Here is a 23,309-nt window from a genome sequence, read left to right as displayed (position 1 = left end):
GAATTCTTTGAAAGACATGACAGGAAAAACATAAGTGAGCAAACAAGGAATTTTTTGGGGGGCGGGGGGACCTGAAAATTCTCTTATTAAGTCATCTGAATTATATTTAAGATTTATACTGGCAAATCTCCATTCACAATAAAAGATAGGGGAAATTCCTTTATTACAAAAGGCTATTTACTACTAGTCAGAATTATCTAACATTATGAATGTAAATGTTTAACCAAGAATATAATAAAACGTAAATATTAAAACTATCAGTAAGCCGAACACCTACACCAAATAGGTCTTTAAGACTTCTGAGGTTTATGTATTCTTAGAGTATATGAATCAAAGTCAAATGTTATATATTCTACACTAAAGGATGTTTCTGAAATGTGTCTTACACATAGAAAAAGCGACACAAAACAGTAAAAAAGGATTTTGTTCTCCAAAAACCCTTGGAGTATATCTTCGAAACTAGAGAAGAGATCAACTCTTAATTTTTTGCCATATTAAAAAAAAACTTTTCTGTGAAGCAATCCAGTAAGACTTTTCATGACTATAATATTCAATTTTAGTAGAAACTCTTTGGCTGGCTTGATGCACAGGTCTAACCTTCCTTCAAAATAAGCAAAAATACCAATCGTTTCATTATGCAGCTGTTAATTTCTCTGCAATCTTTAATTTAAGCCTCAATGTTACTAATAAAAATTCTGCTTTTAAAAATTATACTCTCCAGAAACAGAATTCACAATTTTTGTTACCCGAAACGTTTGGTCAACCATGCACTTCTGCTCTTGTAATCTGAAAAAAAAGAACTTTCTCTTTTCACATTGTTCAGCAACATATTAGCAGTTTTCATTTTCTGGTTCCAATTTCATTTTTACCTCACTTGCTTATGTGTTTAAAAACTAGGACTAAGAATACTCTGGTTCATAAGGCTTCACAGGAATTTATTTTCTTGTGTGATTCCAAGTAACACAAAAGTTATTTTAAAAAAGAAAAAAAAAAAAAAACCCTCAAAAATGCTTTTGAAAACGTTTCATGGAAAAATGTCACAGCTGTTTTCTATGTAAATTGAATTCTCCAGGAGTGGACCCCTCTGGTGTTCAACAGATGATGCACTACCAATTTTTCTATCTGTGACAGAACCTCAACTGGTATTTTAACATCACTCCCCCGAATATTTATTAGTCATATATTTAGTAACTCTCAAGAAGATTTTCCCTTTATTCCCAGTGATAAATACCAGTTTAGTCGGGACTGATTATAAGGAAGTAAGATTAACTCAACGGTGATGGGTCAAGATGAATTAAGTTAGTTAAAAGGCATAGACTCAGACTAAAATAAAACCCACAAGAAACTTAACCCAGGCTGGGTAAGTTGCAAAAAAAAATTAAAGCACTCTTCCTATGTAAATAATTCACAGACCAATGAATTAAGTTAGATAAATTAGCCAGGGCTCTTAATGGGGTAATTTCCTAAAACCTGAGGTCAGTCCCTGATGCCCTGTGCAACTTCAGTATTACAATCCAGGGCTCCCATCACTACGCTACTGTTTGTTCTCTAATCCACAAACCTTCCTACAGAGACCAATAAAGGAACTAATGTAACGCTTTCGGATACTGTGCCTAACATACTGAGGGTGACAGTTTGGCTAAGAGTCATGAGCCAAGGTAATTGTGGACCGGTGAGGTGCGGAATGCACTTAAGGACCGTGAAAAAAAAAGCCACTCTTGACAATATCTCACGTTAAATAAATTAGCGTCCCTAGCTTTCAGATCACTTTCAGGGATATTATTTCCTTTCCTCCAACACCTCGCTCCCTCGCTTTTTCCCTTCCCGTCTGAAAGCCCAGAGAGACAACGTAAAAGCGAGCAAGCGCGAGTCTGAGCAGACGAGGCTCCGGCACATCGGGACTCACCTCCAACTGCAACGGGGCACCCCCTGGGCGATCCCACCCCAGCCTGCCGAAAAGGCGCCCGAGAAGCTGAGAGCCCCGAGCAGTGGGGAGGCGGGGAGTCCGCCGTCCGGCACCCCGCGAGGCGGGTCGGGCTCCGGGGGCCGAGCCGGCCGCGAAGAGCCACGTTCGCCCTCGCGGGAGTCGGCAGGCTCGCCCGGCCCGGGTCAAGGTCTCGCTCGGGCCCCGACGCCCCGCCTCGAGCCGCACGGGGAAACTTCGCCCGCGGGCGGGGGCGCGCCCGAGCTCGGGACCCAGGGCCGGTCCGGCGGGCGGGGGAGGGGGAAGGGCGGCGGGCACTTACCACGGGTCGAACTCGTGGATGATGCTTTCGAAGCGGATAACCGCGAAGAGGCGCGAGCTGAAGCCGGCGAGCCAGGCCAGAAAGAGGATGGTGAAAGAGAGCAGAGACTGCCAGCCGGCCGGCTGCGACAGCCCCCCGGACAGCCCCGCGGGGGCCGGCTTAGGCGCCGCGCCGCCCGCCGCCTTGTGCGCACACTGGGCCCCGGGCCCGTGCCGGCTGTTCCCCAGGGCCATGAGGCCGCTCCACGGGGACGAGTTGAGGGACGACTTGTGCTTGCTCTCAGGGGCCGAGGGCTCCGCCATGTTGTGCCCCGGCGGCGGGTCTCGCTCCGCGCCGCCGCCGCCGCCTGGTGCGAGGGGTGCTGGGCGGGGACCCAGAGGAGGAGGAGGAGGAGGAGGAGGAAGAAAGAGGAGAGGGAGGAGGGAAGAGCGCGGCGCGCGCCCGCCCTCAGCGCCGCGAGGCCAGGGAACTGGGGGTGGAGGCGGCGGCGGGGAGTCTCCGCCTCAGCAGCGGCCGCGACCGCCGCTCTCTCAACTCGGATGGCCCTTGCGCCCCTCTAGCCATCCGTCTCCTCAGTGCAGCTGCGGCAACGGCGAAAGCTGACGGGACGAGGGCGCCAGAGAAAGAGCAGGAGCAGTCGGAGGCGGCACCACCGCTCGGAGCGGCAATGACATTCCCCTCACAACCGCCGCCCGCCGCGCCGTGAGGAACAGGAGGAGGAGCCCCCGGCCGTCCGGGCGGAGCTCAGGCTACCTCTGACTCCGCCCCCGACCCGACAGGAACTGGCCCCTCCGCCTGTCACAGTGCGACAGGTCCGTTAGGGGGCGGGCCCAGAGCCCCGGTGCCGGCCAATAGGAGTGCGAGCTGGGGCGGGGCTTGGCCCAACCGTTCTCCTCTCCCCCTCCCGGCCTCGCGCCCGTTCGCCCGCAGCGGCCGTGCTGCGCGGCTACGGCTTCCTTGTCAGTTGAAAGAGGCGGTTTCAGGCGCCTATGTAGGCGGCGAGGAAGTGTGCTAGGCGTTGCGTGGAGCTGAGCCGGGCCGAGAGGGCGGGAAGTGATAGAGGACAGCCGGACGGCCTCCCTTAGAACCGGCTGAGGGGACTCGCGGAGCGGCGCGCGGACCGGCGAGGCTCTCACGGGCTCTCCGCGGTCGTCACTTTTAACCCGCTTTGCGCGGAGCGCCCAACACGTGACTGGGCGCGCAGGCGCTCTGCATAGTGCCCGGCGCGTAGGTCGGGCGCGCAGAGCTCTGCCGCCCCTAGGCGCCCGCACTTGGCGCATCCAGTGAACCGCCCGCGGCCGCGCTCAGATCCGGTTCTGCGAGCCGCGACCCGCCGCCTGCCTCAGAGGTCGTGCGCGAGGACGCGTTTGCCGGCGCTGGAAATCCGTTGGAGCCGGCAGAGAAGCCCCTTGCTCGGGAAGGACCACGTGGGGGGTGGGGGGCAAGTGAAGTGCGACTTTCTCCGGCATTTTTCACTTCTTGTGTTCCCCAGGATGCAGAGATAACGTTGATTCTCTGGAAATGTGGACAAATGTAGGAAATCGTTGTTAACAGTTGGCCTACATTCCATCAGTCGAGTGAAACTTTCTGTGGATTTGGAACTATTACCCAATCCTGTTTTTAGCAGGTGATAGCGAATTACGGATTCCTGTATACGAATTTTTGCACATCTAGGTTGTATTTTTACATCTTTCTCCCCGTTTACCCACGCCCCTGCTCCCCAAAAGAAAGTGCTACCGGGTAGACTAAACTCAAAATGAGTTTAAACATAAGTGGGGTAATCAACTATATTTCAATAAAAATTAGCGTGTATATAATAAGACTAGAAATGCTCTGATATGAGCTAAATGAACAAGTATCGTGAGAGGCTGCTCTTTAAAACAACTGGATCCAGCTACGTAATCTTAGCCCACCAAGTGATTAACTTTTCTCTCCTTTCCTTACACTAATAAATAAATAAATAGTCTCATTAAAGAAAGAATGAAAAGGTTTCCAGAAATAAACTTCACCACTAACGACTTAATAGCCGACATTTATTAAACATTCAAATTTTCATGAAAATTATGATAGAATATTAACTGAGTTCGGTGGTACTCTGGTACCAGAGACATGGTAGGTGACATACTGTTTGTCAGAGCTCAAACCTTCTACGCTAACATGCCAGCATTTAGAGAACTTGCGCCTACGTTCCATGAACCCAGGTTCTATCACCCTAAAATAAATTGTTTTCCATTTATTTAGATATCTCTGTTTATTGTCTTTTGTGTGGATGCTGCCTATTCAGTTGTGCATTTTCTTCTTTTGCTTCCCTTTTGTTGTTTAATGGCCATAGCCCTGGTCTGAAAAGGAACAAGTCTTGGTTCTGGTCCCACTTTGTTGCTTACTAGCCATGTAACACTGGACAAGTCATCTGAAAGTGGTTGCCCTTTCTACTCTTCAAGTCAACTGTTAATATCAAATTAGACCACTTATCTGGAAATATTTTGAAAATTTATTAAGGTACATACACAAATAGAGAGTATCCGTGAGGGTAAAAGCAGCAGGGAAAACTTATTCTGGATCTTAACTCACTCAGACTCCATTATTCGTTGAATGAGTCTGTGACACTCTTTGTCAAAACCCAAACCTTCTATGCTAACTTGTTCAGTCTCTAAGTTGTGTCCAACCCTTTGCAACCCCATGAACTGAAGCACACCAGGCTTCCCTGTCCTTCACTATCTCCCTGAGTTTTCTCAAACTCATATCCATTGAGTCAGTGATGCCATCCTACCATCTCATCCTCTGTCGCCCCCTTCTCCTCTTGCCCTCAATGTGTTCCAGCATCAGGGTCTTTTCCAATGGCTCAACTCTTCGCGTCAGGTGGCCAAAGTAGTGGAGCTTCAGCACTAGTCCTTCCAGTGAATATTCAGGGTTGATTTCCTTCAGGTTGATTGACTAGCTGATATCCTGAGGGATTCTCAGAGTCTTCTCCAGCACCACTGTTCAAAAGCATCAATTCTTTAGTGTTCAGCCTTCTTTATGATCCAATTTTAACATCTGTACGTGACTACTGAAAAAACCATAGCTTTGATTATATGGACCTTTGTCAACAAAGTGATGTCTGTGCTTTTTAATACACTGTCTAGGTTTGTCATAGCTATTCTTGCAAGGAGCAAGTGTTTTTTCATTTCTTCACGGCACTCACCATCCACGTTGACTTTGGAGCCCAAGAAACCAATTTTACATAAATCTTAATTTACATGAAAAGTTAATCAAGTGCTTACTTACTGAGTGTTGATTATACTGAAAGCTCTGTGCCCTTCCTGGGGCTTACATCAGAACACTTTTATGCCAAGCTCTATGTGGACCATGGGATGCAGGAGGGAACATGAGGGATGTGGTTCCAGCCCTAGGGACGTGGACACTGACTAAACCATCAGATTACTAAGTACCAAAAATGGAGTGTGACAAACACAGTGGAAGGGAGATACAGGGGGGATTTGATCCACACAAGATGAAAATGTTACCCTGAGGAAGCAGCTCTAGAGCTGAGGTCTGGAGGTAAGAATGAATGGACCAGGGGAAGAAGGATGGAAAGAGTTACCCAGAGAAGCACCAGCAGAGAAGCCCTCAGTGGGGCTAGGGAGACAAGTACAAGGAACCCAGAAAAGGACCAGTGTGGCCACAACACAGCTAGTAGACAGGAGCTGAAGGCAAGGCCAGATGGTGTGGGTCACGGTAAGAGGCTTTTTTTTTCTTTTGTTGTAGCCAAAGAGTAATAGGAAGCCATGAAAAGCTTTAAGTAGAATGTGGTATGTGTGAGATGGGGTGAGAAAGATGATCAGGTGTGTGTTTTGAAATGATTACTGGTATGCAATGTGGAAAGAACTTTGGAAGGGGGAACCAGTGAGAAATCTCATCAAGCTACATGTGCCAACACCTGATATTTCAGAGGTTACTTCTGAGAGGAATGCATTACTGAAGAACCATGAAGGAACCCATAGAAATAAATTGCAATAAGGTTAATTCTCAGTTTCCAGCTCACCAACATAGAAAAATAGTTTCCAGTACGTGCATTAAGCTTGGGTGTATTGTTTTATCTCTCTGCACTTCTTGATCTTACTAGGTGCTTATAATGTCGTCACTGAGTTCAAATCTCCGAGGAGTTGTAAGCCATGCAGTGTGATTAGTGGAGTGGTGATACTTCAGGAGCAAAGCAGAGAGTGCACCCAGTTCCACCTCAGGGCTTCTGAGGAGAGCACATGTTTGAGACGAAATGAGTAAAAATTCACTAGACACACCAGGAAGAGGGATGAGGGAGGGCAGGATTTCAAACAGGAACAAGGAAGTCCTTGGGAGGGATACTCAAAGCTCAGTGTTAATGAAGCTGTGTTGGAAGATGAGGCTGCAAAGGAGGTAAGAGCCACATTATCAAGGATTTGTCTCCCTTGTTGAGGAGTTGAGGTGTTAACTTTTAAGCAGCTGGGAGTCATCAAAGCATTTAGGACAACAATAAAACCATCAGACTTGGATGATGCAAAAAAAAAGGTTTGATGTGAAGAGTATACTGGAAAGGGTGAGAGTTGAGGGTGGGATCCAGAGAGGAAGAACTAGATTGGAGAGGTGGCAAGAGAGCGGAATCCAGAAACTGATGGTGGAAGTCAGAGTTAAGATGAGTCTGGGGTGGAGGCAGTGTCACAGAAACGGGGAGCACAGGAGACGAGGCACAGATTTGGAGGGAAGATGATCAGATCAGCTTCGGACGTGTCATCAGACCCTTTAGGACATCCAAAACGGAGACAAAGAGATCCATCCAGGCACATAGGTAAAGAGATCTGGGGACTTCCCTGGTGGTCCAGTGGCTAAGACTCCCTGCTCCTAATGCAGGGGGCCCAGGTTCAATCCCTGGTCAGGGACTAGATCTTGCAGGCCACAACTAAAGATCCTGTGTGCTGCAGCTAAGACCCGGAACAAGACTTCCCTGGTTGTCCAGTGGTTGAGAATTTGCTGCCAAGGCATGGTATATGGGTTCAATCCCTGTTCTGGGAAGATTCCACATGCCGAGGGGCAACTAAGCCCATGCACCACAACTGCTGAAGCCTGGACACCCTAGAGCTTGTGCTTTTCAACAAGAGAAGACATATCAATGAGAAGCCAGCACTTAACCGCAACTAGAGAGTAGCCCCCGCTTACCACAACTGGAGAAAGCCCATGTGCAGCAAAGACCCAGCACAGCCAAAAAATAATAATATATTTTTAAAAAAGACCGAGCACAACCAAATATTTTTTAAAAAAGAGGAAGAGAGCGATCTGTTGCTCAAGAGGAAGAGGTTATCTGGAGATAAAGGTTGGGCCATTGATGAAATTTTGGTGGAACCAAATTTAGAAAGAATGAGGAAGGGATTGAGGACAGAACCCTAAGGAACTCCCAAATTAAGATGAAAAGTGAGCCTGCAAGGGAGGTGAGACAGGAGCCAAGGAGATGGAAGAGTGAGCAGAGAGGGTGATGTCCCAGCAGCTAAGTGGAGAGAGAGGAACAGAGGGAGGCCGGCCCTGGCACAGAGAGTAGGGCAGTGCAGTGTGGCCCCACTGGAAAGTGTGCCATGTTTGGTAACCAGGAGTTGGTCAGTTACCTTTCACAAGGCTGGTGTGGGGAAGCGGTAAGGAGCGGGAACCAGATGGCAGTGGGTGAAGTGGGGAGGGAAGCAAAGGGTACAGAGGCAGGGCCGGTACACTACCCTTCTTTGGAGGTCTGGCTTAGAAAGTACACGGAGGATCAAGTCAGGCCAAGAAAAGACAAAATGACTGATCCTCAGCGCCCGGCATTTCCACTGTGGGCAAGAAAGATTTAAGCGATGATTCTGTATCTCATGAGAGGCCCAGGTCTCAGAGAAGGTTTCATCCTTTCTAGAGAAACAGAAACAGCATGACCAACACTCCTCTACTGGACACACCACAGGCGGGGGCAGCCAGAGTCTGGCATTGAATTGGCGTTTATAAATCTTTGTTGACTGAGGAACTCTTGACTCTTACATCATCCCATTTTGATAAGCATCAGTCAGAGGACCTGATGGTGACCTGCAGCCTCAGAGAGGAGAGGGAAGCAGAGAGGGAGCGATGTGGGAGAAAAGTGATGAGTTTGTAAACTCCCAGAAGCAGAGTTACCTGGTGGTTTAGAGCACAGGCTCTGGAGACAGCCTGCTGGAGATCAAACCCCGGCTCGAATTCTGAGTCACGTGGCCTTTGGCCCATGTCTTCACCTCTGTGTGCCTTGGTCTCCTCATCTTCTAAGCGTGGATAAGGGTTAGCACCTTCCACTTAGAGTCCTGTGCTGCGTGCTTAGTCACTCAGTCGTGTCCAACTCTTGCAACCCCATAGGTTGTAGTCTGCCAGGCTCCTCTGTCCATGGGATTCTCCAGGCAAGAATACTGCAGTGGGTTGCCATTTCCTTCTCCAGGGGATCTTCCTGACCCAGGGATGGAACCCAGGCCTCCTGCATTGCAGTCAGACTCTTTACCGACTCAGCTACGAGGGAAGCCCCGACTTAGGGTCCTAGTGAGGAATAAAGGAAACAATCCAGGGCAGCTTGGACCAACACCTCGCACAAAGGAAGCATAAAATCCATGTTGGTTTTTGACACTATTACTGGACTACTTCTATATCTAGAATGATGACAGATGGGCTGTGAGACTTACTTCTGTGGATATCCTGAAAAGAATCCCCCATGACCTGAGTCCATCTGAACACGTCTCTATTTCTTTAAACTAGAAAGTGCCTGCCTCAAATCAACCACCACCTAGGAATGCTGTTTCACCGAAATATCTCCTGGATAAACTAGCGGGCAGTAAGGTGGCAAGAAAATCTCAGAGACTGGATGTGGTAGGCAACTTCTAGTGATCCTTGATGTCTGGTGTTCATACCCTGTGATCCCCCCCACTAGGTGTGGGCTGGATGGAGGGACTCACTTCTAAGCAACAGAATACAGCAAAAGTAATGGGTGGTCACTTCCAAAACTAGGTTATAGGACTTCCCTGGTGGCCCAGTGGTTAAGAATCTGCCTGCCAATGCAGGGGACGTGGTCCAGGAAGACCTCACAGACAACTAAACCCGCGCACCACAGTTATTAAACCTGCACTTGAGACCAGGAGGTTTCCCGGTGGCTCACACAGGAAAGAATCTGCTGCAACGTGGGAGACCTCGGTTCGATCCCTGGGTTGGAAAGATCTCCTGGAGAAGGGAATGGCTACCTACTCTAGTATTCTTGCCTGGAGAAGTCCGTGGACAGAGGTGCCTGGCGGGCTACAGTCCATGAGGTCACAAAGAGTCAGACACGACTGAGCGAGTAACACTAGAGCCCAGGAGTCGCAACTGTTGAAGCCGGAGAGCCCTAGAGACCATGCTCTGCAGCAAGAGAAGCCCCCGCAATGAGAAGCCCATGAACTGAAACTAGAGAGTAGCCCCCACTAGCCGCAACTAGAGAAAAGCCCGCGCAGTAATCAAGACCCAGCACCGACAAAAATAAATAAAAATTATTTTTAAAAATTAGGTTGTAAATAACTAGTCTCGTCTCCTTCCCCTCCTCCTCCCTTCCCCCTCCCCTCTCCCCTCTGCCTCCCCCCCCTTTGTTCCTTCTCCTTTTCCATCTCCTTCTTCTTCTTTCCCCTCCCAAGAAATGGAACAATGATATTATGAGGAGTCCCATAAAGGGGCCCCATGTAGCATGGAACTATTTTCTCTGGCCAGCAGCCTGTGAGGACCTGAGGCTGCCAACAGCCACAAGAGTTTGCTTAGCAGCAGATACCTTCACAGCCCAGGCCTGAGATGACTGCAGCCTATGGAGGCACCCTGAGCCAGAGGACTCAGTTGAGCTGCACCCAGATTCCTGATTCACAGAAACTGTCAGATAATAAATGTGTATTATTTTAAGCCTTGTGTAATTTGCTACACAGCTACGGATAAACTAACACAGAGGACATAAAGAGTGACAAGGTTATCAGGATTTTTCTCGTAAGTTTTCTAACAATGTACCTAAATAACCTGCAAATGTGAAAAGAAACCACTTAATCACCCAAACAATTTCTAAGGCACCCTTATCCCATAAGATTCTTTGGGAGAAAACAAAAAAAGTTTTCCTGGTCAAAAAAATAGACATGGGGACTTCCCTGGTGGTCCAGTGGTTAAGAATCCACCTGCCTGTACAGGGGAACCGGTTTGTTCCATCCCTGGTCTGCTGCAAAGAGTAACTAAGTCCTGTGCGCTGCAACAGGAGAAGCCACAGCAATGAGAAGCCCATGTGCCACAATGAAGAGTAGCCCTCACTTGCTGCAACTGGAGAAAGCCTGCGGGCAGCAACAAAGGCCCAGTGCAGCACCCCCCGCCCCCCAGACAAAAACCAACGTCGTTTATTTTCCCCTTGGGAATTTGTGATAAATGCTGCCATACTCAATGCTCTGGAAATTTTGCAATAAGTTGATTTTACCCTGCACTGCCTAAGCCTATTTGACCCTAGGACCTCTTTTCCTCATAATAGCCATTGAGAGACTGTGAAACACCTAGTCCTCAGACATAGTTTGGGAAAGACAGCATGAGATTAAAGTTGACATTCCAACTTCGGCTCTAGAACTTGAAGAGCCTTTCACGTGGAAGAGCACTGGACGGGCCGCTGAGAGTTGCATCCTGGATCAGGTCTTGCCAGTAAGTCAAGTGACCTTAGGCAGCTCCCTGAAGCTGCCCACAGGAGCCTGCCAAATAACTAGAGCAGCAGAATTTTTACCTCTCCACAGCCCTGCAAGGTTGGTTTTCATTCTCTTGACTGCTGCTTCGCCTTTGTAAAATAGCTGCGGAAGCTCCAGACATCATGTCAGCATTTGAAGCAGAATGTCAGGGAAACAAGAAGTGTCAATCGTGTATGTCTCTCCTTTTTAAGGAAAACAAAGTTCTCCCAGATAGCATCTTAACTTACCTTCTCTTAGGTCATTGGCAAGAACCCACTACCCGCCCCCGCCACCCCACTGTGATCACCTTGACTTTCTATTGCCCAGGGCCCCGGTGTCACTTCTTCAGGCATGTCTGGCCTTGTGGATAGTTCAAGCAAAAATCCTGAAACTGGGTTTTGGTGAGTCTGATTGGCCTGTCTTTGATCAAATGCCAATTCCTGACCAAATACCTTGGCTAAGACGATAAGAAATACTCTGTGATACAGACCAGTGAGGTGGCTGTGTTCCAATAAAACAATTTATCAAAAGCTGTTGGGTCAGAGTTGGTCTGCACGTTGTAGCTTGCCATCTCCTGAGCTACAGTATTCCTCACCCCCAAAATGATGTACACTGGAGAACCTGATTTATTACTACTATTATTATTATTACTATCACTGAATGCTTTACAGAGGTAATAGAGTTATGTGAAGACTCTGCCTCCCTTCCTTTGTCCTGAAGCCAAATTCCTTCACTTTTCTCCCTGTAGGTAATCATTTTTATTATTTCCTTTTGTATTATTTCAGCATTCTTTATGAAAAGGCAAGCACATATGTTTTCTTATTTTTCCATCCTTTTTACATGCTTGACACACTTTTCTCTATCTTGATTATTCTTTCTAAATATTTATCTTCAAGATCTTTCCACATCAGTTCATAGAGAAAATTTTTCATTCCTTTTTTGCAGCTGCATGATATTCCATAGAATGGATGTAGCTTATTAATTTAATCAGTAACTCACTGGTGGGTGTTTGAGTTGCTTTCAATTTTATGCCACTACAAACAAGGACAAAATGAATAGACTATAAAGAAGTAATTTTTTCCAAGTGTTTTGATTGGATAAACTTATGGAAATTTGTAATATTTATAATTTCAGTAGATAAATTGTCCATTATATGGGCTCAAATCAATTGCCTTACCAGAGCGTGAGAGACCCACCTTCCAGGGCTCATCAACAATGTACACTGAGAAAGGGTTGGCTTGGGGACTTCCCTGGTGGTCCAGTGGCTAAGACTGCATGCTCCCAATGCAGGGGACCTGAATTTGATCCCTGGTTGGGGAACTAGATCCTGAATGCTGCAAATAAAGATCCTGCATGCCACAACTAAGACCCAGCACAACTAAATAAATAAATAATAAAAAGAAACAGTTGTCTGTTTGCCAACTAGTGAGATGCAAACTCATGGTTTTAATTTGTATTTCCCTTATGAGTAAAGCTTAAGGGTACCTGATTTTATGTTTAAGGCAATCTTTTCACATCCTCAATGAGGCAGAGTTGCCAGCATTGATTGTGTATCTTTAAGCATACTTATCATGATAGTAGCTCCAATATTATGGAAACCATTAACATGTATAGTTTTATTTGCTGGTTGCTCAGAAAATGAGGTCATATACATTGAATTCATGCAAATCTGTTCCTAAAAAAATTCCCCAAACTCTTTTACTGTTTAATTTAGCATATCCTGTAGATTATCTACTCTAAATCATGTACTTGATGAAAGTACCTTTGAAGTAATGAAGGGATTTTTTATGGTGCATTAAGAAATTCAGGTAGAATATTTCTAAAGATAAAGTAACTGCTAGCAATTGCCTCCTCTGATAGAAAGGTGGTTGTTTCATTTTATTTTAATGTCAGGAAGTTTTGTGCTTTCCTGATATGTAGCTAAATTGTGCACCTCTTCCTGAGAGCCTTATAGGAGCAGACAAGTAAATAGGTTACTTTCAGTTCAGTTCAGTTCAGTTGCTCAGTTGTGTCCAACTCTTTGCAACCCCATGGACTGCAGCACGCCAGGCCTTCCTGTCCATCACCAACTCCCGGAGTTTACTCAAACTCATCTCCATTGAGTCAGTGATGCCATCCAACCATCTCGTCCTCTGCCGTCCCCTTCTCCTCCTGCCTTCAATCTTTCCCAGCATCAGGGTCTTTTCAAATGAGTCAGTTCTTCACATCAGGTGGCCAAAGGATTGAAGTTTCAGCTTCAGCATCAGTCCTTCCAGTGAATATTCAGGACTGATTTCCTTTAGGATGGACTAACTGGATCTCCTTGTAGTCCAAGGGACTCTCAAGAGTCTTCAACACTACAATTGAAAAGCATCAATTCTTCAGCGCTCAGCTTTCTTTATAGTCCAATTCTCACATCCATACATGACTACTGGAAAAACCATAGCCTTGACTGGACAGACCTTTGTTGGCAAAGTAATGTCTTTGCTTTTTAATATGCTCTCTAGGTTAGTAAATAATATTTTTTAAAAATATATTTCAGTTATGGTCATAGTGATCTAATGTACTGTAATCACCTGTTCCTATACATTGGGGACTTTTTAATATACATTGTAAAGTGATCACAGAATCAATAACTGTATTTGTAAAAGAATGTGTTAAATTATATTCTAATGTAAAATAAGTTGGGGCTTCCCAGGTGGTGCAGTGGTAAAGAATCTTTCTGCCAATGCAAGGGACACAGGAGAGGTGGGTCCAACCCCTGGGTTGGGAAGATCCCCTAGAGGAGGAAATGGCAATGCATTCCAGTATTCTTGCCTAGAAAATCCCACGGACAGAGGAGCCTGGCAGGCTACAGTCCATGGGGTCACAAAGAGTCAGATACGACGGAATGACTGAACACCACACACACACACACACACACACACACACACACATGCATAAAAGAAGTCAGAGTGAAGTTCAAAATTTACATAATATGAAGATACTGTTTATTTCATCCTATAGGTGTCCAGAAAACAGGAAAACTTGACATAAGGGCTTTTTTCTTGCTGAACCAGAGAATTTAATATATATTGAGCTTCAGAATTTATGTATTCATTTTTTAAAATCTCCCCACTTCTTTCTACTGTAAATTGTTCATATTTCAAATATTTAATTTTAAAGTGAGATACAATAACTATTTTGCTGAAGAAATATCTTCCCCTTAATAACTATACAAAACAAACTCATTTACTAAGGAATTAGAAGAGATTTTGTTGGTTATTACATTAGTGACATAATGAAGAATGGAAGGCACATTAGCTGGAAGTTATAAAATTGAAAACTATGTTATAATTTGGATAATAAAAATAAAATTAAAAGGAGCTGAAGGGATATATTAATTGTAAAAATATTCTGAATACCTAAGGCATTATAGATGCATGTATGATTAGGGTGTTCATTTTATTTCTGATAGTGTGGATTTCTTAGCCTGTTTCAGTTTTCAAAGAACAGAGATGTATTTGGGTTCCGGGTAATGGAATTTATTGAAAGGATGTACAGAGAGGAAAAGAGAGACAGGAAGACCCCTTTACATCTGCACAGCCAGACCTCAAAGAAAACAATAAGTTATTTTGGGATGCACAGCAATTCTGGTGTCTTAACAAAACTCTGCTGGGCCAGTTGCATGGCTTGTCATCTTCCTTGCACCCTGTCCATAAGCTGACGCCATTATTCTGTCTTGGTTCCCATTGTAACTGCTTTCCTGTCTTCACTCTTTAACACACTCACTATTCTTGTTCTCAAAGACTCTTCCTCAGGCTTCCTTATGGCTCCCGTTCCTCTGGGGCTTAGTGCCCCCCCCCCTTTTAATTATTTTTTAATGGGAGGGTGATTGCTTCACAGGATTGTGTTGGTTTCTGCCATCCATCAGCAGGAATCAGCCATATGCATATATATACGTCCCCTCCCTCTCGAACCTCGCTCCCGCCTCCCACCCCATCCCACCCCTCTAGGTTGTTACAGAGCCCCAGTGTGAGCTCCCCGAGTCATACAGCAAATTCCCACTGCAGTGCCCCCTCTTGAACATCTTTCTGCTTCTCATGAAATCTTTGCACATCCATTTTAGATCCGTTTTCCCAGAAGAAGCCCCTGAGATGGGCTTGTGTGTGACTTACTAAGGAAGTGCCCTCGGGAGAAACTGTCAAGGGAGGGAGAGGTCAAGGAAAGGGAGGAAGCCCAATAAGGCTGCTGCTGCTGCTGCTGCTGCTAAGTCGCGTCAGTCGTGTCCGACTCTGTGCGACCCCATAGACGGCAGCCCACCAGGCTCCGCCGTCCCTGGGATTCTCCAGGCAAGAACACTGGAGTGGGTTGCCATGTCCTTCTCCAATGCACAAAAGTGAAAAGTGAAAGTGAAGTCGCTCAGTGGTGTCCGACTCTTCGCGACCCCATGGACTGCAGCCTACCAGGCTCCTCCGTCCGTGGGATTTTCCAGGCAAGAGCACTGGAGTGGGGTGCCATTGCCTTCTCCACCAATAAGGATGCAGCTAGATTAAAAAAAAAAAAAAAGACCTGAATGTACAGGCAGCGGCCAAGCAAAGCTATGAAGCCAAAGGTGAAGGACTGGTGGAAGAATGTCACCAAGAGACACAGTCGGCAGCTGTGTTCCAGACAGAGCGAGTGTATGTTTGGTGAAACGCCGAGGACTTCAGCACTTTATCCTTGGGCCATGTGGTAGGGCCAGGAATGCTGTCCTTGATGTAGGATAACCTGAACACGTCCATGGAATTTTGAAGTACGACTTTTGATCCAAATAAGAATGCAGGAATTGGATGGGGCCAAAGTGCTGTCATGGGCTCCCCTGGTGGCTCAGCAGTAAAGAATCTGCCTGCCAATGCAGGAGATGCGGGTTTGATCCCTGGGTCGGTAAGATCCCCTGGAGAAGGGAATGGCAACCCCTCCAGTATTCTTGCCTGGGAAATCCCATGGTCAGAGGAGCCTGGTGGGCTGCAAGAGTCAGACACAACTTAGCTACTAAACAATAACAACATCAGTGCCGTCACATCCAGCACATAGAGTGATCTTCCCTGTCAGGACTTGGCTATGTGAGGAAATGGTCCCGGTGCTCCATGATGTGGGGCTTGAAACATTTGACAAATTAATAGCAGTGTCTCACCTTCAGGTCCAAGGATTTGGCCTACCTGTAGAAAGATGGAGTATAGCTGAGAAAATACGATTTTCTTGGGCTTTATGGTCTGAAAGTTATGGTCTAGTCAAAGCTAAGCTATGGATTTTCTAGTGGTCATGTGTGGATGTGAGAGTTGGACAGTGAAGAAAGCTGAGCACTGAAGAATTGATGCTTTTGAACTGTGGTGTTGGAGAAGACTCTTGAGAGTCCCCTGGACTGCAAGGAGATCAAACCAGTCCATCCTAAAGGAGATCAATCCTGAATATTCATTGGAAGGAATGATGCTGATTCTGAAATTCCGATCCTTTGGCCACCTGATGTGAAGAGCTGACTCATTTGAAAATTCAGACCCTGATGCTGGGAAAGATTGAAGGCGGGCGGAGAAGGGGTCGACAGAGGATGAGAATGGTAGGATGGGATCACCGACTCAATGGAGATGAGTTTGAGTAAACTCCGGGAGTTGGTGATGGACAGGGAGCTCTGGCGTGCTGCGGTTCATGGGGTCGTTCATCAAGCACGACTGAGCATCTGAACTGAACTGAACTGATGGTCTGTAAGACATTCGTCTATGGAAAACAACTTAGGTACTCCAGTAGGCAGATAAGTCTGACCCTAAACCTTGCATATTTGAAGACATAGTCTGTATTCTTTGTATTGTGCTCTTGTTTCCCTGTGTGCGTTGTTATGGACTGAACTGTGTCTTCCTCGATTCATATGTTGAAGCCCTAACCCCCACTGTGGCTGTGTTTGGAGACAGGGCCTTCAAGGAGGTAATTAAGATTAAATGACATCATAAGGGTAGGACTTTAATCCAGTATGACCTGTGTCCTTACAAGAAGGGGGAGAGACACTAGTAATCTCTCTCTGTCTGTCCTTCGTGCTCAGAGGAAAGGCCACGTGTGGACACAGCGAGAAAGCAGCCTTCTGCCACCCAAGGAGGGCGAGCTCACCCAAAACCAGCCCCTCTGTCACCTTGATCTTAGATTTCCAATCTCCAGAACCGTGAGAAAATAAATGGAAGTTGTTTTTGTAGCTACCCAGTTTGTGATACTCTGTTTGGGAAGCCAGAGTTGATCACAACCTAGCTGATCAAAACATTTTTCCTTAAGTGACTTTCTCTCCTCTAGCACATGCATGCAAAAAACTGAAATTACAGGATCTTAAACTTAGAACACAACTAAGGTTTATTCCTCACCCAGTGGGCTTGGCGGGGTGGGGGGGGTCGTGCGATTACTCACAGACTGGGCTAACTGAGGCTTTACCAACCTTTAGCAACAGCATCTGGAGAAGGAAATGGCAACCCACTCCGGTGTTCTTGCCTGGAGAATCCCAGGGACGGCGGAGCCTGGTGGGCTGCTGTCTCTGGGGTCGCACAGAGTTGGACACGACTGAAGCGACTTAGCAATAGCAGCAGCAACAGCATCTAGACCAGAGTGGTTTTCTCCATCACCACGGAGGTGAACAGAGACCCGAAGGACCACTACTGGACTGAAGAATTAAGTTTTTCCGTCCAGAGGTAGCCTGCATCACCTGTACTTTCGTCCTATGCCAGAACTAGCCACGTGGCTTTAAATGTTTCCAGGGGCTTAGAACATTCAGGGGAGCCCTTGGTTATCCAGTGAGCAGCAAACTTCACAACTAGAGAAAATCAAAACTCTTCCGGACTATAAAATAGGTGATCTGGCCATTAGACCCTAATGTTGTGGGGGTCTGGGGAGATGTTTTGTCTTGATATCTTATTTCACTGTTTTTTGTTTGTTTCTTGTTTTTTTTTTAATTGCCAATTCCTTTTTCTTTAAATTTTATTTTTTATTTACTTATTTGGCTGGGCCTAGTCTTAGCTGTGGCATGCAGGATCTTTAGTTGTGGCATGGAAGATCTAGTTCCCTGACCAGGGATCAAACCCAAGCCCCCTGCATTGGGAGCTCAGGGTCTTAGCCCCTGGACCATCAAAGTAGTCCCTTGCCAATTCTTTATTTTTTAACCGTGCCATGGGTCTTGTGCGATTTAGTTCCCCAACTAGGTTTTGAACCTGAGCCCTCAGCAGTGAGAACGCAGAGTCCTAACCGCTGGACCCCCAGGGAACCCCCTTATTTTACTGTTTTAATGTACCAGTTGCAAATGATTTCTCTTCTAGTAAATGTAGAAAACTGAAAAGGTAGCAGTAATGGAGTGATTAAGAGTGGGGGCCTTAGAACCAGACTTTCTGAGTTTGTATTCTGGCTCTTTTTATGGGCTGTGTACCCTCGAGTGAATTACTCAACCTGTCTGTGTATCAGTTTTATCCACTTATTAAAGGGAATAATAATGATATTAATACTAGGGTCTACATAGCAAGGTTGTCAAGATTAAATGAGTTTGTTGAAGTGAAGCATTAGGACTGAGCTTCATACAGTGGGTGCTCAGTAAATTTTGTCATTATTATTACTGAACCACTTTGCTTTCCACTGAAGAAAACTATGCTTCAGCTGCAGCATCTAACTTCAGCCAGAGCTGGTGGACACATGTGCGCTGGGTCACAAAGGGAAACCACATAAGAGGGAATAACAGTGCAAACCTCAAACCACTCTTGGAAAAACAACCCAGAGGTCATATTCAGTTGAAAGTGGTTGGGCTGTAAGGTCTTCAGCAGCAAAAGCGAGGGTGTGTGCGTACAAAGTACAAAATGTCAAGCAGAGAGATGCTGGACAAACCACACATGAAATTCACTCTTGAGAGTCCATTCTCATGTGGACTTTACGTAACATAATGTGCTCAGACAGGAGGGTCTTGTTATTTAAAAAAAAAATTTTATATCTATATTTTGAAGTGTAGTTGATTTACAATCTTGTGTTAGTTTCTGCTGTACAGCAAAGTGATTTAATTATACATAAATATATACATTCTTTTTAATATTCTTTCCCATTATGATTTATCACAGGATACTGAATATAGTTCCCTGTGCTATACAGTAGGACTTTGTTGTTCATTCATTCAAATATAATGGTTTCATGGCTGATTCATGTCAATGTATGGCAAAAACTATTACAATATTGTAAAGTAATTAGCCCCCAACTAAAATAAATAAATTTATAAAAAAAAAAAAAAAAACAAATATAATGGTTTGCATCTGTTAATCCCAAACTACCAATCCATCCCTTCGCCCTCTGTGAGTCTGTTTCTGTTTTGCACAGAAGTTCACTTGTCATATTTTAGATTCCACAGAGACGTGATATCACATGGTATTTGTCTGACTCACTTCACTTGGTATGATCATCTCTAGCTCCATCTATATTGCTGCTAGGCAACATTTCATTCTTTTTCATGGCAGGATAATATTTCATTGTATATATATGTTCAGTTCAGTTCAGTCGCTCAGTCGTGTCCGACTCTCTGCGACCCCATGAATTGCAGCACGCCAGGCCTCTCTGTCCATCACCAACTCCCGGAGTCTACCCAAACCCATGTTCATCGAGTCGGTGATGCCATCCAACCATCTCATCCTCTGTCGTCCCCTTCTCCTCCCGCCCCCAATCCTACCCAGCATTAGGGTCTTTTCCAATGAGTCAACCCTTCGCATGAGGTGGCCAAAGTATTGGAGTTTCAGCTTCAACATCAGATCTTCCAATGAACACCCAGGATTGATCTGTACCACATCTCATTTATCCATTCACCCTTCAATGGACATTTAGATTGTTTCCATGTCTTAGCTACCATAAACAGTGCTGTTATGACATTGGGGTGGATGTATCATTTTGAATTATAGTTTTAAAGAGTCTTACATATACATGAATCAAGAATTAAAAATAGACGAAAAATACAGGTTTCATTTAACTTACTCTCATTTCACACACACACATGAAATCTATTCCATCTTTCCTTTGCTACTGAGACTAGATAACATTTCAGAAAACTCCAGTACTTCTTGAACTTTTATTTCTTCTTTTCTGGACAGTCTCCATGGGGATTGTGATTTCCCAGGGGCTCTGCGCAGGATTCACCAGCACGATTACATCTTCCAGCCCTCACCAGGGACATGAGACTAAAATCTGGCTAAAATCCAGCTCCCAGGAGTTTGCCTGACCTGCCAGTGCAGCCTTCTCTCATCTGCCATCATCTCCCGGATGCACTCAACTCCCTTTCATTTCACCACTGAGAACCCAGACATTTGTGAGAATGAAATGTTATTCAGGTATACCAACAAATCTGAAGCCTTAACTTTAAAACTAACTTGATTTCTGCTTGAATTCACGTTTTACTTTCCCTACCTCCAGAGCACTCATTATCTGCACACTGACTGTGTCACATAGATAAGGAAAACACTCAAGCCTCTAAGTGCACTTTAAAATTTACTTTAAAAAAGTAAGCAATTTTGAAAGAAGACATTTGAGTCTTCTTCGCTGTACATTAATTTAACAAAAATCATGAGCAGCTATGAGTAACTTCTATGAGTATACTGAGGGTGTTGATTTAATTCTTCCCTATTTTCCCCATTCATCTCTGTACCCTTTGAATAAAAGACATTTATTTTATACTCTACATATAATTATGGTTTTGTGCCTCTGCGTTAGTAGTAGGGAATGCCTTGTTCCATCTCTACTTCAAAAGAAGAGGTTTTATAGTTTTAGAGAAATAAATAAGCATCTTAAAGGCAGAGCATGTCAGCCCAGTTTACACAGTAAACCCTGACCGGATTTTGTTGAGATTAAGATCTACACAGGATAGAGAGTGAAGTAAGTCAGAAAGAGAAAAAAATAAATATCATACATTAGCACATATGAATGAAATCTAGAAAAATAAGATCTACAGAGGATAGAGAGTGAAGTAAGTCAGAAAGAGAAAAAAAACAAATATCATACATTAGCACATATGAATGAAATCTAGAAAAATGGTATAGATGATCTTATTTGCAAAGCAGAAATAGAGACATAGAGAACAAATGTATGAATACCAAGGGGGAAAGAGAGGATGGGAAGAACTGGGAGGTTGAGATTGACACAGATACACTATCGATGCTATGTATAAAGTAGATAAGTCATGAGAGCCTCTTGTGTAGCTCAGGGAACTCCACTCAAGATCTGTGGTGACCTGAATGGGAAAGAAATCCAAAACTGAAGGTATGCATGTATATCTATAGCTGGTTCACTTTGATATACAACAGAAACTCACACAACATTGTAAAGCAACTACAAGCCGATAAAAGTTAATTGAAAAAAAGACCTACACAGGAATTCAGGATACTCAGAGAAAGTAGCAAGAAATAGCCCTGAGAGGTCTCAATAAGTTTAACAGGTTTTTAACTTTGCAGACCAAGATAAATGTAAGGAACATATTCAATGAATATTTATGCTCCTCTCCACCAGGTACAAGACATTTCCACAAAGTCAATGGCACATTTATTATTCTTGTTTTGTTTGGGTTCAGGTTGAGCTATTTATTTTCCAAACAATAGGCTGTAAGAATGAATTCCGTTCTCTCTTTCTTTCTTCTGTTTTTTAATAACTGTTTCTGGTTCTCCACATTAATTCCCTTTGCCAAGTGTATACATGATCTATATTTTAAAAAGTGACTTGCTTTCTGAAAAACACTAATTCAAAAAGATACATGCATCCCAGTGTTCATTGCAGCACCCTTTACAATAGCTACCATATGGAAGCAACCTAAGTGTCCACCAACAGATGAAGGGATAAGAAAGAGGTGATATATATCTACAATGGAATATTAGCCTTAAAAAGAATGAAATTTTGCCATTTGTAGCAACATGGATGGATCTGGAGGGCATTGTGCTAAGTGAATTAAGTCAGATAAAGACAAATACTGTATGATATTGTGCACTTGTGTGCAGAATCTAAAAAATACAACACATAGTGAATATAATAAAATAGAAGCAGACTCATAGATATAGAGTGCAAATTAGTGGTTACAAGAGGGAAAGGAGGAGAGACAATATAGGGATCGGGAAATGGGAGGCACAAACTATTGGGTGTCGCATAAGCCCAAGGATGTATTGTACAACATGGGGAATGTAGCCAATATTTTGTAATAACTGCAAATGGAAAGTAACCTTTAAAAATTGTACACGTGAGTGCTAAGTCTCTTAAGTCATGTCCAACTCTGTGTGATCCCATGGACTGTAGCGCAACCAGGCTCCTCTGTCCATGGGACTCTCCAGGCAAGAATACCGGAGTGGGTTGCCATGATCTCCTCCAGGGGGTCTTCCTGACCCAGGGATCAAACCAGCATCTCCTACATCTCCTGGATTGACAGGCAGGTTCTTTACCGCTAGAGCCACCAAAAAAAATTACTAAAAAATTTAAATGACTTCCTCTGAAGTAATAAAACATGCTTGAGGTCAAGAAAGTAAAACATCTTGGGCACATTTTACCCTAGGCTGAGATGCCATCATACAGATTTAAGTAGAGGGAAGTGATGAATTCTGGATTGACTCTGAGCACTGTACAACTAAAAAAGAAGTGGAGGTGGGTTTTGTGTTTACAATATAATAACACATCAGGTAACTTTGTTTCTCTTATCTTGGTAGTTCCTGTTCAACCTTCCTTAGAAATTTCAAACTATGTGAGGAAGAGATGTGAAGAGAGAGCAAAGAGGTGAAGAAAGGAAAGCAAAGAAGTGATGTAGTTATGGAGAGACAGAAGCAAGAGAGACTTCTCGGGAGCAGGGAGAGTAGGGGAAGGATCTCATATAATGTCGTTTTCAAATAATCGTAGTAACTAAGAATAAAACCACAGCTAACTCTAGCTGTGATGTATCAATTGACTGAAGGTAAGAAATCTGTCTGCTGAGGGAAGCAAAGCAGCTCAGCTGTTGACACAGCTGACAAGCCTGTGCAGTGGGGGAATCGTTGTATCCCATTGTCCATAGCTTTCTTTTCCACCTTAGTCAACATTTTATTATTTTTCCACTATTGCTAATAAGCAGAATCAAAGCTTGTTTTTCACAAATGGGCACAATAAAGGACAGAAATGATACGGACCTAACAGAAGCAGAAGATATTAAGAAGAGGTGGCAAGAATACACAGAAGAACTATACAAAAAAGATCTTCACGACAGATCATCACAATGGTGTGATCAGTCACCTTGAGCCAGACATACTGGAATGCAAGGTCAAGTGGGCCTTAGGAAGCATCACTACGAACAAAGCTAGTGGAGGTGATGGAATTCCAGTTGAGCTATTTCAAATCCTAAAAGATGATGCTGTAAAAGTGCTGCATTCAATATACCAGC

At 44.7% G+C, this 23,309-nt stretch overlaps 2 protein-coding genes across 5 annotated transcripts in view; both read right to left on the bottom strand.

Moving 5' to 3' along the window:
- Positions 1-3,030, bottom strand: part of STT3B (STT3 oligosaccharyltransferase complex catalytic subunit B) — a 107,920-nt gene extending 104,890 nt beyond the window's left edge. For all 4 annotated transcript variants that reach the window (XM_081526972.1, XM_081526971.1, XM_081526970.1 and 1 more), the window contains exon 1: positions 2,247-3,030. In XM_081526972.1, the coding sequence (XP_081383098.1) occupies positions 2,247-2,548 (302 nt within the window). In that variant the 5' untranslated portion in view covers positions 2,549-3,030. The remainder of the gene's footprint in view (positions 1-2,246) is intronic.
- A 1,223-nt stretch (positions 3,031-4,253) lies between these two features.
- LOC145520508 (uncharacterized) overlaps positions 4,254-23,309 on the bottom strand; it is a 165,607-nt gene continuing 146,551 nt past the window's right edge. The window contains exon 13 of the mRNA XM_081527049.1: positions 4,254-5,224. Coding sequence (XP_081383175.1) covers positions 5,204-5,224 — 21 coding nt within the window. The 3' untranslated portion in view covers positions 4,254-5,203. The remainder of the gene's footprint in view (positions 5,225-23,309) is intronic.

Source organism: Giraffa tippelskirchi, chromosome 9 (genome assembly GCF_054371585.1).
Source record: "Giraffa tippelskirchi isolate mGirTip1 chromosome 9, T2T-mGirTip1v1.2.pri, whole genome shotgun sequence".
Taxonomy (NCBI): Eukaryota; Metazoa; Chordata; class Mammalia; order Artiodactyla; family Giraffidae; genus Giraffa; species Giraffa tippelskirchi.
The sequence above is the reverse complement of the archived record's forward strand: the minus strand, read 5'-3'. Positions and strand labels throughout refer to the sequence as shown.